The sequence below is a fragment of the Prionailurus bengalensis genome, chromosome D3, assembly GCF_016509475.1.
Source record: "Prionailurus bengalensis isolate Pbe53 chromosome D3, Fcat_Pben_1.1_paternal_pri, whole genome shotgun sequence".
In the NCBI taxonomy this organism is placed as follows: domain Eukaryota; kingdom Metazoa; phylum Chordata; class Mammalia; order Carnivora; family Felidae; genus Prionailurus; species Prionailurus bengalensis.
This window is the reverse complement of record NC_057356.1, coordinates 23,069,662-23,084,964: the sequence shown is the minus strand read 5'-3', so window position 1 is coordinate 23,084,964 and position 15,303 is coordinate 23,069,662. Positions and strand designations below refer to the sequence as shown.

At 43.5% G+C, this 15,303-nt stretch overlaps 1 protein-coding gene across 11 annotated transcripts in view; it reads left to right on the top strand.

Moving 5' to 3' along the window:
- Positions 1 to 15,303, top strand: part of NF2 (neurofibromin 2) — an 80,785-nt gene that overhangs the window by 21,662 nt on the left and 43,820 nt on the right. For 8 of the 11 annotated variants that reach the window (XM_043557961.1, XM_043557962.1, XM_043557963.1 and 5 more), the window contains exons 2-4: positions 6,481 to 6,606; positions 8,557 to 8,679; positions 10,676 to 10,759. In XM_043557961.1, the coding sequence (XP_043413896.1) occupies positions 6,481 to 6,606; positions 8,557 to 8,679; positions 10,676 to 10,759 (333 nt within the window). The remainder of the gene's footprint in view (positions 1 to 6,480; positions 6,607 to 8,556; positions 8,680 to 10,675; positions 10,760 to 15,303) is intronic. The other 3 variants (XM_043557972.1, XM_043557967.1, XM_043557969.1) reach the window with 1 other exon arrangement.

Here is a 15,303-nt window from a genome sequence, read left to right as displayed (position 1 = left end):
GCTCAATAAGTGTTTGTCAAATGAGTGATAGCATGGTTAGCTCGATGAGAATTGATGGTGCCCTTTCTGATCTGTCATCCATCATCCATGGAGTGAAACAGGACCAGGAGGCTTTACATGGCACCACTTGAGAATGTAAGGAGAGGAGGTGGGATTAGAATGAATAATGACCACCCTTTATTGAGTATTTACCATGAGCTGGGCACTATATTTACTAAAGTATTTAGGCTTTTAAAATATATTAATGTACTTAATCCTTAGATTAATCTGCTAAGACAGGGTCTGTTTATTATCCCCATTGCGAAGCACAAGGAAGTTCAATAACCTGCCCGAGGTCACACAGTGACAGCACGGAGATTCATACTGATGTTAGACAGCTATCTATCTGTGCCTCTTAGACTGGTTCCTGGAAAGAATTAAGCCCTAATGTACAGAGGCATCCATCTTAGGTAATGATTCGACTTCTGTATATCTGGAATGATACGGTTATGTTTTCTCCTTGGGGAAAAGGGAGAAGACAGTCACCCGGATAACTTTTTGGGTTCTGTGGTTAAAGTGAGAGAGGTGGAGTTAGTTGACAAAGAATTGGTGTTAGGTGGCAGTTTGGGTCCTTGCAGAAGCACAGCAGTATTCTCCAGTCAAACTGAACTACAGTGCTTTCATTTCCTACAAGGACCATCTAAGCTTTTTTGCCTCTAGACCTTTACATATGCTGTTCCCTGTGCTTGGATCACACTACCCTGTTCACTGTTTCTTCCTCAAGCCCGGTCTTCACTTGGCTCCCCTCTCCCACCATGGGAGTTAATTTAGATGCCATTCTTCCCTGCCCTCGAAGACAGTGTCCCTTCCTGGGGGTCCCTATTGTGGCACTCACAAGTGTTGTAGTGCTAGAAACCACGCTTGGAGTTGATTATTGTGTGTAGGGTGAGGGAGGTGACTGGCTCATGTCCTAAGCTCATTTTGTAAGAGCAGAGACTGTCTCTTTTGTTCCTTATTATCTTCTGTACCTTGAGTGGTGCTTGGACACAAGGTGTGTTCATGAAATATTTGTTGGAGGAGTGGATGCGTGGCAGCTAATTTTGCTTTACGTTTTTGAACCTTGTTTTTGTTTGTTTGTTTTTTTTTAATATTTATTCATTTTGAGAGAGAGGGAGAGAATGAGCTGGGGAGGAGCGGGGGTGGGGTGGGGAAGAATCCCAAGCATGCTCTGTGCTTGTCAGTAGAGTCCAGCGTGGGGCTTGTTCTCATGAACCATGAGATCATGACCTGAGGTGAAATCAAGAGCCAGATGTTTAACCGACTGAGACACCCACGTGCCCCGAGCCTTGGGTTTTTGAAGTAGGCGAGTCTTCTGTTTGACACCATTCTTTACTGTATCTTTTTAAAATTTTTATTGTTTTTTTTTAATGTTTGTTTATTTTTGAGAGAGACAGAGACAGAGTGGGGGAGGGGCAGGGAGCGAGGGAGACACAGAATCCAAAGCAGGCTCCAGGCTCCGAGCTTGTCAGTACAGAGCCCAACATGGGGCTTGAACTCACGAATCGTGAGATCAGGACCTGAGCCGAAGTCAGAGCTTAACTGACTTGAGCCACCCAGGTGCCCCGTTTGCTGTGTCTTTTTTTTTTTTTTAATTTTTTTAATGTTTATTTACTTTTGAGAGAGAGAGAGAGAGTGTGAGTGGGGAAGGGTCAGAGAGGGAGGGAGACACAGAATCCGAAGCAGTCTCCAGGCTCCGAGCTGTCAGCCCGGAGCCCGATGTGGGGCTCGAACTCACAAGCCGTCAGATCATGACCTGAGCCGAAGTCAGATGCCCCACTGACCCAGCCACCCAGGTGCCCCTGCTGTGTCTTTTATGTACAAAGTCAACTGGGCACTGTGGGCAACAGAGAGATGACTGATGTCACTATTGCTCTGAGGTGCCTCCAATCTTAGGAGACACTCAGATGTTCAGATCACGTCACAGCATCAGCACAATGCAGTGGATCACTGATAAAACTGTAAAAAGGGACACGGTCACATTCTGGTGAGTCATCTGGCGCCAAGGAAGCCCATTCACAACCCAAGACCTCCTTTTACAGAGTGTCATGGGAATCACCTGGAACAACTGTGACCAGTGGTTCTTGTTTGTAAAGAAGTAGAAACCCAGGGCTTCTGAGTGGCTTAGTTGGTTAAGCATCCAACTACTGATTTTAGCTCAGGTCATAATCTTACATTTCACCGGTTCAATCAAGCTTTGCGTCAGGCAGAGCCTGACCGTAGGGGGACTGCTTGGGATTCTCTCTCTCCTTCTCTTTCTGCTCCTCCCCTGCTTGCATGCTCACACACTCTTCTCTCTTTCTCAAAATAAGTAAAATAAAATAAACCCAAATTAAGAGGACTAAACAAGTCTGCATACACTTAGGGAAGGGCTGTTGAAAAGTGGAACCTCATGTAGGTACACAACGTGTTGGAGGTTAGATTGAACCCAAAAGAACCTTTTCTTCTTCTTTTTTTTTAACGAAATGTTGATTTATTTTTGAGGTGGGGGGTAGGGCAGAGAGAGAAGAGAGAGAATCCAGAGCAGGCTTCCACTGTCAGCACAGAGTCTGATGTGGGGCTCGAACTCCGGAACCATGAGATCATGACCTGAGCCGAAATCAGGAGTCACAGGTTTAACTGACTGAGCTACCCAGGCACCTCCAAAAGAAAAACTTCTTAATTACTTTATGATAGAACATTTGATTTTATAAATAGAGCTAATAAATTGAGTTCAAAAATATTTATTAATTTTTGAGAGAGAAAGAGAGCATGCATATGCGTGAGCTGGGGAGGGACAGAGAGAGAGGGGGACAGAGGATCTGAAGAGGGCCCTGTGCTGACAGCAGTGAGGCTGATGCAGGGCTTAAACTCACGAACCATGAAATCATGACCTGAGCCGAAGTCGGACGTTTAACCCTCCGAACCACCCAGGCGCCCCTGAGCTAATAAGACTTTAAATCAAATGTATTTAGGACATCTCTACCTGGTTTTCTCTGACATGGTAACTTATCCTAACAGTTGTTCACCTATTCCCTCTGAAACATGCTGCTCCTCCTGTATGCCATCTCTCCTCTAGTGGAACCACCTGCTGTTCAAGCCAGAAATGCAGGTGTCCCTCTTCATTCTTGATCCCTCAGTCTCTACCAGCACTCAGGTGCCAGCCCTGGGACTGCCTTCTTTCCAATTCTCAGGCTGTCTTCTCCCCCTCCCACTGCCTTAATCAAGGCGGGAGTTGGCCTCCTTTCTGCCCTTCTTGATTCTAGGCTCCTTTCCTCCAACTTATTGTCCGCCCTGTTGATGGAGTGCATTCTGGAATGCTGATCTGATCCCATTACTCCTCTGCCCCAGAGCCTTCAGTGACTCCCAAGACGAGCCACCTGGCCCCACATGGCGCCCCATTCTCACCACGCCCCCTCTTGAGTTCAGGCTGTCTCAGCTCTACCAGATGACTTGCATTTCACTGAGATTATCATGATTTTCTTTTTAAGAATTCTTTGTCTCTTTCGTCTAACCCTCATTTGTTCTCTCAAAGGTGTCTCAAGGACACCTTTTCTGACTTAGGTCCTTGCTTGTGTCTCCCATAGGGCCCATGCATCCACCATTTTGCATCCTCAGTGTCTGGCATTTCTGGGCATATAGGATGTGCTCTGTAGTGCTTGTTCAAAGAATGAGCTGTAGCAGAGGCTTTAATTCACACTGAGCTGTAAAGGAGCAATATCTGGCTCTTCCCAAGAATGGGTTTGGTTTCAGGGCGGGAGAAGAGTGTTAAGACACGTTTCTTACTGGAAAAGGTGGTTGGGGAGTGCTGGTGGAAGGCAAGACAAATGGAAAGGCTCCTAGCAGGAAAAGAGGCCGTTGAGAAGCTGAGGAGGTTGCCTACCGTAGATCGCCAGGAAAAAGGCCAGCGTCTGCTTCAGAAGGCTGCTAAAGAATCTGTGACTCGGTTTCCTTATTTATACTTAAAGGGGAGGGGTCTACAGTAGCTAATGACTCCGGCTCACATCCAACACTGACATTCTATGATCCTTAGAGTCAAAGTTAAGAATCTAAATAAGACACTGTGAATTGGTGTGAGATTTTTCCCCCCCCCCTCTCCTCACTTTTTTGCAAGCTTCCTGAAAACAAAGACGTCTATTTGCATTCAACAGGGGTCGTTTTGCATTTTAAAAACAAAGAAGTAGAAAGGAATGCAGGAAAACTGCTTTAATATGATACTATGTTTGAGAATTTAAACTCCACCCCCTCTCCCCCCAGTCAAGAAATTCACTATTCTCAGCTTTGGTTGAGATGTGCTGCACGTCCCACTTGCACCCGGGTCCTCCGTGGCAGAGCCCGGCCCCTCCGTGGCTGTGAGTTATGGCAGCCTGGGAATCCATACTGTGATCTTCCTGGCCCTTAGGTGTTCAACTTCTCCAAGTTAATGTCTGTTCTTTAGCCTTACATTATCTCCTAGAAAGGTAGTCATTTATAATTTATATACTATGTACCGGCTTAAAATAGAGACAAGAGGATAATCAGCATCCCGAAGCTCCTAGCTTTCCAAAATAACATTTCTTCAGTGAAGTCTGCCTGTAGGAATTAAAACCTGCCTTGAATTAAAAAATCCTTTGTGCTGTTGTCAGACTGGGGAATGGGTGTGCCCGCAAGCGTTTAGCAAGCCTTGCAGAAGGGGAAGGCCATCATTTTTTTTTTAAATAAAACTTGTCATTTTATTTTATTCTACTCAAAATAATTTCTAAAGACCTCATCCTTTGTAGTGTTACAGGGGTCTCACTAAAGTCACAGAGAGGAGATGGGGCAGAGCTAGAAGGACATACAGGAGAAGTGGCCCCCGTGAAGGACAAAAGCCATTTCATACCTCAGCCACTTGTCTGCTGCGGTTTTGGTGCCCTTCCATCTGGGTCGCTACTTTGCTCTTTGACTGTAAACACGGAGAATGGATGGGCTTTCCTGCTGAGTACCTCCCAGAGAACACACTGTTCATTCATATATATTAAAAATAGAAGACCTACTTGAAAAATGCTCTGTACAATCAGGTTTTAGCAAGAGCCAATCAGATATTAGAGGTCTAACTTATTTTTTTCCTTCTTGCTTTTATAACCTGTCTCTAAACCCTAACTTTTTCTCCCATTCCTTTTCGTTATGCATCTTCCATGTGCCAGGACATTGGGAGAAGATTTATAATGAGGGCTGGAGAAGGACAGATGCTTCTGCAGTCCAGTGGTCTTGTCCTTCGGGTGTCTGGCGACTTTGCATCTGAATCCCAAGATTATTCTTACTGTGACCTCCATGTCTGTGATGTGTCTCGTGTGCTCACAACTGTCCCTGGTGTACAGTTGAATGTCCACCTGATACCTGGGGGCCAGCAGGGGTGGGGCTTGGGGGCAAGCAGCAGCTGAGGGGCTTGTAAGGGAACACCCTGGGTGATTTAACTTGGAAGCCACAAGGTGGCAACATTTACCAAGCGGCTGGGCATTTTTTCCCCTATTAAGATGTTGAACTTGCTTTTCCATTTTCTGAGATTGAAAAGCTGAGAAAAGGGTTTAGCAGCCATTGCTTTAGGTCCTTTTGAAAGTGAAGCTGTAGGTTAAACATGCTGCAGTTTATTGGTGTCTGTTCATTCCCTGGGTTTAGATACCGAGAATTTGAAATTGCTCCATGTGACCATGGGTGAGTCACCTCTCCTTTGGCCTCAGTTATGCATCGGAATAGGAAGGATGTGTAGTTGGGCTGACTGTACGTGATTTATGGCTTGGGTTTTAACTTCCTCCCCTGTATTGCTTAAAAAAAAAAAACTTTCAGTAAAACTAGTCTTTATAAAACAAAAACAAGAAAACACTAGCTTTTTATCAAAGGACACTGTCATGATTTAAAAAAAAAAAAATCAACGACTGTGGCTTCCGACTTCAGCTCAGGTCATGATCTCATCATTTGTGAGTTCAAGCCCTGCATCGGGCTCTGTGCGGACAGCTCAGAGCCTGGAGCCCTTTTTGGATTCTGGGTCTCCTCCCACCCCCACCCCACCCCTCAAAAATAAATAAACAGTAAAAAAATTTTCTTTAAATCAATGACAAAGTCTCAAAGAAATCAATGTCCCTAGAAGCTAGCCATCTCCCTGGGTTAACTCAAGAGGCTAGACTCTCCTAAATGAGGATGCTTATTTACCAGCTTTCCTAAATTAGCAGCTTTGGGGATATTAAGATCTGTAAGGAACTGTCCAAGGGAGGTATTGTGTATGCTTTGCAGTGATTAAGCCATTAAGCTCTAATTGGTATTTTCCCACTCATGGTTTTGTGTAGGAAGCTTTAAAATTATTTAGGAATTCTGTGCTCATCAGCCATCTTAGTGCCATCCCCACATTTTGGCACCTGAGAGTAGGGAGTACAGAGAAAACGTTTTTGTTCAAGTGGATTATGACTTTTTGCTCACGCTGCCCTTCCTTATTGGTCTGTTATATTGCAGATGAAGTGGAAAGGGAAGGACCTCTTTGATTTGGTGTGCCGGACCCTGGGGCTTCGGGAAACTTGGTTCTTTGGACTGCAGTACACAATCAAGGACACCGTGGCCTGGCTCAAAATGGACAAGAAGGTTGGGCTGGAACTTGATGAAACCAGTGAGGCTGGTGTGTGCTCTGGTTTTTCCCTGAGCATGTGCCTAGCTTCTTTACTCATCATGGGGCATTATGGATGCACAGTAGAGAAAGGGGCATGTCCTGAGTAAGTCATGTAGAAAACAGGTTCTGGAGATGCCACAGGCTTTCTGCCCCTCACACGCTCTCCTAGGTGAGCAGAACCAACGAGCATAAAACTGTTGCCATCCCTGGCTTCTTTATTCATTGTCACCAGGCTGATTGCTTCTGGCTTTATGCTATTCAACTTACTGAACCACTAGTCAGGCTTTATGAATAAAAATTACTATTATATTATTATGCCCTTTTTTTTTTTTTTTTTTTTTTAAATACAGTTTATGTCTTTGAAAGATTTGCTTGGGACTCATGTTCTTTAGGGAATGTTTTTAAGTCTTTTCAAGAAACACTGTGGCCCAACTCAATTTAATCATTAACACGATCTAAAGAATAAAGAGTGCCCTGGTCCCTGTGGTGAAGACAGAATGACCGTTTTGTCTTAAGTCTTTATGATTCTCTGGGGCTTCTGAGGCCTGGATGACAAGTTGGGGCTCCCGGCAGTTCTAATGTGGCTTAGAAATGGATATTGCCTAGGGAAACTGCCTTCTGCGTGGATTCACATGTGCACACAAAGCCACACTTACCTACTTACCTGCCTATCTAACCATGAAGACATTTGGGAACAGGGCCATCTGCTTTTGTTAGTAACTCCTAAAAGACCCCTAGATCTCAAAATAAGTCAATGTCTAATTCTTACTCCAAATGGTACCCCTTGCAATTGATTTTATCATCTGCTGCATGGCATGATAAACAATGAACGCCTCCTGTTTTTTACAAGTTTGACTCTAAGCTCAAGTGTTCAAATTGTGTTTCCATATGTACACAGTAATCTGAATCTTCGTTGTTGGGATCTCTGCTGGTTATAAATTTCATATGGTAATTCCCATGATCATGAGCATTGAAGGGCCACCACATGCCAGTGTCAGTGAGTGTCCTAGATCTGGTTTATTTTGGATCTCCTGGGCACTGCCACCTGGAATTTGGACAGGAGCATGAAGAATGATCTATCAAAGACAGCAGAACTTTGTGTATCTTTTTGTGATTCTCAGCAAAATAAGTTTTAAATCATATCTGAGTGTTGGCCAAATGGATATTAGATTGGGGGCATCAGGAGCCATGGAACCTGCTGCTCAAAGGAAATAAATTATGACACATGTTAATGGAGCCTTGTAGCCTGTCACATGGCATGTTTATGTCCTGAAATGAAATTCATTCTGGAGAGCAGATGGTTCAAGCTTTTCAGTGGGTGGATGAAATTGTTAGAAGATTAAAGGCAGTGAGGTTTACTGGCTGCACTCAAGTATTTTGTAGGGCATCTCTAGAGGTTCCTTGAAACAAGGGTTGCCACAACGGACACATTTCACTTTTGTTGCTCAGTTAATGTTCAGAGGATTTCACAAAAATAGAGTTCATCATCTCTAAGGTCCATCCTGATCTGGACCTAAATGTTGGGGGTTAGCAGTAACAAAAAGAATATAGGAAGAATCCACTAGTTTAGAAAATTAAAAAGCCTTCAGCCTACTGTAAAAGATAGTGCCCAAGACCTTTGAGTTATAAATTTCTACTTTTTAACTATCTCTGTGGCCTTGAGAACATCTGTGCCTTAATAATCTCAGCTCCTCTCACCCATTGGGGATATTGATTAATTTGGTTCAGAAACGCCATGTGAGGTGAATATTACCTCTTGTTATAGATGACTTCATGAATGCTTCAAACTGTAGGATCATAGCCTTTGGGAAATGTGATGAATTTAGAGAGGGAAAAATATTTATACGCTCCCTGCAAAGGGATGGTGGCAGGGGAGGAACAGGTGCCAACATACCTTGTTCTTCTTTTGCTCTGTAATTGTGCAGGTGCTGGATCATGATGTTTCAAAGGAAGAGCCAGTCACCTTTCACTTCCTGGCCAAATTTTATCCCGAGAATGCCGAGGAGGAGCTGGTTCAGGAGATCACGCAACATTTATTCTTCTTGCAGGTACACCAGTCTATGCTAGCCCTGTTTATTCTGAGAGAACTCACCCAGGGGTAGTTGCCGAGGCAGCCTGGATGACCCCCACGGTGTTGACCACAGAGGTCTTGGCATTGTGAAAATGTCCTGCCTCTGGGAAGTCAGTCCCTTTGGTTCCATAATGGGAAAAGTCTTCAGAATAGAACTTGTACTTGAGTAAGGAGAATTGGTGTCAGAGAAGATTGCAAAAATAGGGTAGTGAAAGAACGGGTACAAGTAGCTACCTGGCTTGAAGTCTCTTTGAAGATGGATCCTATTTTCTTCTAAGTGAAAAGTACTTAATAGTTACAAAGGAAGTCCAAAGAGAAAGTCTTAGAAAGAGTAATTTTTCCAAAAGTTCAAAATTTGCTGTCATTAAGACAGGACTTCAGAACTCCAGTGAGTTGGAGTTTAACCCCATGTGACTAATCCCACACGTGTGGAACTTCAGGCATTGTGCTTCATGCTGCCCATTGTATGTAAATGTCTTATCCCTACTCCTTCATTAGAGTATAAGCCCTTTAAAGGCAAGGCTCACTGAATATGCAGGAGGCATTCCGTAAGTAATTGCTCAACCGAATTGAAGAGATGAGGAGCTCCATGATTATGGGTTCAAAGACTGCTAAAACTGACCATCTAGGGGCGCGATGAGTAGGGGTTTGTGTGAGGATGAAAACCCTGTCAGTTTTGCTTGTGTTCTTACCGCTTGATCAGAGTGCTGCCCCAGTTTCATGGTTAGTTGCAGTGATTGGTGGTGGAGCTGCTTGTGTGCCCAGAGATGCCCGCTGTCGGTAGATCGCACAGGGGCGTTAATTACAGGATTTCCCAGAAGTAGACATATGTATGGGCTGTCACATAGTCCTCCTATAATTAGTTTGAGCCTCAGATTGTTATGTTCAGTTAATATTAAGTTAAATGTAATAAAACCCCCAAATAATTTATTTTCCAAAAAGGTTTGCCAAAAAAAGCGTATATAGATGTACACACACCTCCCCCATCCCTAACATTTTCCTTCAAAGGGAAACCCTTTCAGTTTTTCTGTAGTATGGCTTTTTTTTTTTTCCTTTGAAAATAAATCAAGGATTAGAAAGTTACACTGCTTTGAATAAAACCACATAATGATCTCCTAGGCCCCAGAATGTCCTAGTGTTATAGAGATGACTTTCTTGTTAGCATTTAGAAGAAGTGCCCATCCCTCTTGTGACTTTAGCTTCATTTTTCCTCATATTGAAATGTTGGAGTGTTTTCGTGGCTGAACAAGGCAAAATTTACTACTTTTATGAATCTGGTGACTGTTGACATCTGTGAAAAGAGAGTTGGCTTTCCTGTTGTGTTTATTTCAGTGAGGCTCTCTTGCCTCTATGTCTGGAACATCACACGCTGCACCATTCTAAGAAATTAAATGCAATGAGATCCGTTAATTCAACATTATGGCTTAAGAATTATATTTCCTGGACCTCACATGTGCTTAAAAGTTTAATCGATCAAACTTTATTGCTTCCTTTTTCCTTAGAGCAGGCATTTGGAAAGTGATGGGTTTTTTTCCTGCAGTCATAACTCAGTGGCCTTGCTGACTTTTGTCTTGTGTTAAGACTTTAAAGTAGACTCCCATTTCCTCTGGTGCTGCGTGTGCTCAGCAAGTGGCCGAGGCCACAATCACCACCAGAGCTGCCCCTGACACTTCTGGAATTCACAGCTCCCCTCTGTCACGGTCCAGATATCAGTCTCTGTTTTAACCATGGAAGTATTTTTCCTCTTCAGCATTTTTTTTTTTTTATGCGTAGTCATCTTACCAATAACTTCTCAGTGACTGAACTCCCAACCTGTCTGCAGCAATAAAAAAAATTGTACCCTTTGTCAGAAAATCATTAACAGGCTGGTTTGGCAGGCCTCATTAGAACACCCTGCAGCCATCTGCTGTGACCAGCCTGCACAGCTCACTTCCACGCACACAGCGTCATGTCTCCCTTGTTGCCTCTTTCAGGTGAAGAAGCAGATTTTAGATGAAAAGATCTACTGCCCTCCCGAGGCTTCTGTGCTCCTGGCTTCTTACGCCGTCCAGGCCAAGGTAGGCTCAAAGAAGAAAAGTGCCTTCCTCCTTGGCATTAATGTGTGTCACAGGATCACTCCAGTCTTTTGTTTCTTCAGGTTTTCTAGGCTTCAGAGACACTTTCCCCAGAAAGGAAGTGTTTAGAACTTGGGCTGGGGAAACCACTGTCACTGTCCCAGGTTCTATATAATCTTGTGAGAATGTACGTGTGTGTGTGTGTGTACAAGTGTTAAGTGTACGCTTATGATGAATTGTCTGTGTAATCTCATTACGCACATGTGGTTTATTGCAATCACTGGACCAACCTTTCTTTTTATGAACCAAGGAAAATGAATTTACTGTCTCCAGTTTGGGCCAAACTATAGCATTTAGGTCAGAAAGGCCCAGGTCCTTATTCCAGACTCATCCTCTGAGGACCAGCAGCCCTGTGTGTGGGGACCCTGCTATAGCCTAGAGAATGCCCTACTTCCTTCACCCCTGATGGGCATGCTAGCTTTGCTCATGGCTGGTACTGCAGGCTGTTTGGCACCCCAAGCCCAGTTGAGCTGTGAGTGAATCATTCCTAGAGAAATCACTGCGGACTGGGAGGGGGGTGGAGGAGACCACCGCTCTTGTGTTTTGACCTCTCTGTTTTCATAAGACCAACTACAGGGTCAATCAGGAGTGCTTCATGTCCCTCAGATACCCCACTTCAATCACATAGCTTCTTTTCTTGGTCCTACTGCTTCCCACCCCTCCCCTGCAGTGTAGGAAGAGGCCTCAGAATTGGGGCATCTTCATTACTTTTATGATTTTGCGTAATCTTTTCAGTTTTTATTTTCCTTTTTCGTTAGAGGTGTCCATAAAGCCATTTCCCTGTAGTGTTAAGAAAATTAATAAGATACTCTTAACTTCTTAGCCCACTTTTTTGGGGGGTAGTTTAATACAATTTCAGATCAAAGCCAGGAAATGACTGGCCTATCATTTGGGAGGGAAAAAAAGTCTGTTCATGTTGGTCAGACTAACAGAAGTACCAGAATCAATTCAATCATTTGATGCCTCGGCTAATATTTGCTGAGTGTTCACCAGGCCTGAGGAGTGGGTTGTTGACTCTGTCACAGATACAGACACTACAGCGAGTATCTGCCCTTTAGCGATTTGCCCAAGGGCATTCGGACAATCTTGGGTAAAGCTAAGGGCAGAATTCATGGCTTTGGGATTGTGTTTTGTGCCTCCCCTATTCCACTGCCCAGAAAAATGAGTAATTGAAAAAAGCAGAAAATGGGCCTTGATTCAACTAAAACATATGCTTCCTTTTATGCTTTGATTAAGAATATTAATAACAGGAAAAATGTGTCCTTTCAATCAGTATTGCCCTGACAGTGATGAAGCAGTCATTGTCACTCTCATCAAATGTGAGTACTTCCTGGCCCAGAACCGAGTTCCTTTTTAGCACGCTTTCTCTCCAGCTGAGAGGAGACCCAAGCTCTCAAGGACACTACCTCTCTTTGAAGGGCTTCAGTCTCAAAGGCTACATTTCCTTTACATGGATTTTGGGCCACAAATTCAAAGGCCACCTGTGGAAAAAAATAACTTTTCAGGGAACCAGCAGATGTTTGCTTAAACAGATTTCACTGTAGGAAAGCCCTACTAATTTGGATCCTACTAATTTAGAGATGAAAGTGATTCACAGACAGCATATGTGGTTCATATGGAGGAGGATGTTCTAACTGTTTTTTCCGGTGTAAATTTTCAGGATCTTACAAATAAAGGTAATCTGTGGCTTCAAGTCTGCATTCGAGAAACTAAGGATTATTATCACATGCTTCCAGTTTCTAGGACTGTTGGTTAATATTAAAAAAGATATCTCTGATTACAGTATTAATAGGATCTTACATGCCTGTAATGTTTTACAGTTCTACAAAGTGTTACACACGAATATTTTGTGCAATACTCAGTGTAGTCTTTTCCATGAGCCACAGCTTGAGAGGATTATGCCCGGTTTGCAGATGAGGAATTTAAGGCTCAGAAAGGATTAATAATTTGTCTGAAGTCCTAATACTTTATGTTAATTCTTTTTCAATGGAATTTATAGCCCACTTCTTGATGGACAAGATTTGAAGCAGAGTGGAACTGGAGACTAGAGCCGGGATGAGAACCCTACCATCCGGGACGCTTAACTCAGCACTCCACTCTTGCCCTCCCCTTGTAGCGTGTGAGGGATGTCTCTGGGTAGCACGCACTGCCTTTCACCAAATTCCAGATTCATTTATAGGGTCTAATTTAGTCCAAACTTCTCAGTAAACCACACTGGTTTCCTCCATCATATTCAGTTTGTTTTCATCCTCAACCTTTCTGAAACAGAAAGGAACTTTAGAAGTATGGTGCGGAAAACGAATCAGGCTCATTAACACATGGAATGTAATTATGCACAAATGCATTCATTATGGTATTTCAGCTGTTGGAATGATATAGACAGAGCTAATTCCACAGCATCAAGAAACAATTACCCTCAAAGTATAAATACAAATATTAATCACATGGTTCAGTTAACAAGAACCATATTTCTTGGTTAGAGTTTGAGTTATGTTTGAATCGAAAGTCTGGGCTTTTTTTTTTTTTTTTTTTGTCGTTGTTGTTTTGTTTTGTTTTGTTTTGTTCGGTCCAGTCACATGACATACCAGACCATCTTGCAATGTTTTAAGCCACCTGTTGGATTCTATACTGACAACTTGATGTTTGAAATGTGTTCTTATTAAAAATGACTTTGGGAGATCGTGGTATGTAATTTACCAGTCTTGCAGTGCTGGCCTGCAGACTTCTAGTGTTCAGAAAGAGAAATGGATGGTGGGAGAGGAGGCTTACCGTTTCTTGGTACTCTTTGATGTCAGTTAGGGAAAAAGAGTGCCAAAAGGCAATTGAGTTGGGTATATGTACAGTGTAGGTGGAAAGTAGCAAGAGTTGACAGTAGCAAGCTGGAGGGGTATGTCTGTAGGATGCCAGATCAGAAAGGGTCTTGACTTTATTGTGTGGGTGGTACAGAGCCAGTGAAGGGTTTATATTTTAGATAGATCCTTTGGTGGCTGTGTGAAGGCCATATTGGAGTGAGACAGGTTTGGAAGCAGGGAGACCTGTTAGAAGGCTGTGGTGGTCATCCTGGGGAGAGGCTCTGAGGCTCACATCTGGGGCAGTAGTCAGTTGGATGGGAAGAGACCAACTTGAAAATGTCAAAGAGGCAAAAGTTGAATATAAATGATGTTGTCCTTCACACACCGCCCCCCTTTTATGGCTTATACTTTTACACATTGATGTTTTTTCCCACTCAACATTGATTTTGAGATGTATCATGTTGTATGTGTGGATGTAGCTTGTTGGTCCTAATTGCTGTATGGTGGCCATTGATGAGTAAACCTAATTCATTGATCCATCCCCCTTCTAAGGGAGAGGTAGGTTTAGTTTCTCTTTTCCCCCTTCCGTTATCAATAGTGTTTTACTGAAGATCCTTTTATATGAATCTTCGTGTACATGTGCAAAAGTTTCCACCTCTTTTTTTTTTTTTAAAGTTTCCGCCTCTTTTTTTTTTTCAACGTTTATTTATTTTTGGGACAGAGAGAGACAGAGCATGAACGGGGGAGGGGCAGAGAGAGAGGGAGACACAGAATCGGAAACAGGCTCCAGGCTCTGAGCCATCAGCCCAGAGCCCGACGCGGGGCTCGAACTCCCGGACCGCGAGATCGTGACCTGGCTGAAGTCGGACGCTTAACCGACTGCGCCACCCAGGCACCCCTAAAGTTTCCGCCTCTTAAGGTAGATTTCTACAAGCAGAATTATAGATCTATCCTTGAACATAAAGAACTCTTGAGTGTATGAGAAAAAGATAGCAGAAAAATAGATACAAAGGGCATACATACTTTATAGAGGAGAACATGAGAATGGTCAGTAAATAGAAAAAGATGTTCAATCTCAGTAGTAATCAAGAAAAAAAAGCAACGCTAACATGCCATTTCAAACCCAGAAGGTTGACAACGATTAGTAAATACGAGAGAAGTGTTGTCTGAGCTCACATACAGGCAGAAAGGGACTGTGAATTGGAATGATCTCTGTAGAGCAATGGGTGTGATAGGAGCCCATCAGGTGAGGGAGTACCCCTTCCCCGAAATTCCCCTTCTAGGTGGCTACCCCAGAGGACCTCCTGTATACCATGCCCTTTTTACTTAAAACTATCAGAACAGATCGTCCCACTTCATTTTTTTTTTTAATTAAAAAAAAATTTTTTTTGAGAGACAGAGCATGAGCAGGGGAAGGGCAGAGAGAGAGGGAGACACAGAATCTGAAGCAGACTTCAGGCTCTGAGCTGTCCACACAGAGTCTGATGTGAGGCTCGAATTCACAAGGTGTGAGATCATGACCTGAAGTCAGATGCTTAACTGACTGAGCCACCCAGGCACCCCTCGTCCCACCTGATTTTTATTGTTTATTCATTTTTGAGAGACACAGAAAGGCAGAGTGCCAGCAGGGGAGGGGCAGAAAGAGGGGGAAACAGAATCCAAAGCAGCCTTCAGAGTCTGAGCTGTCAGCAGATT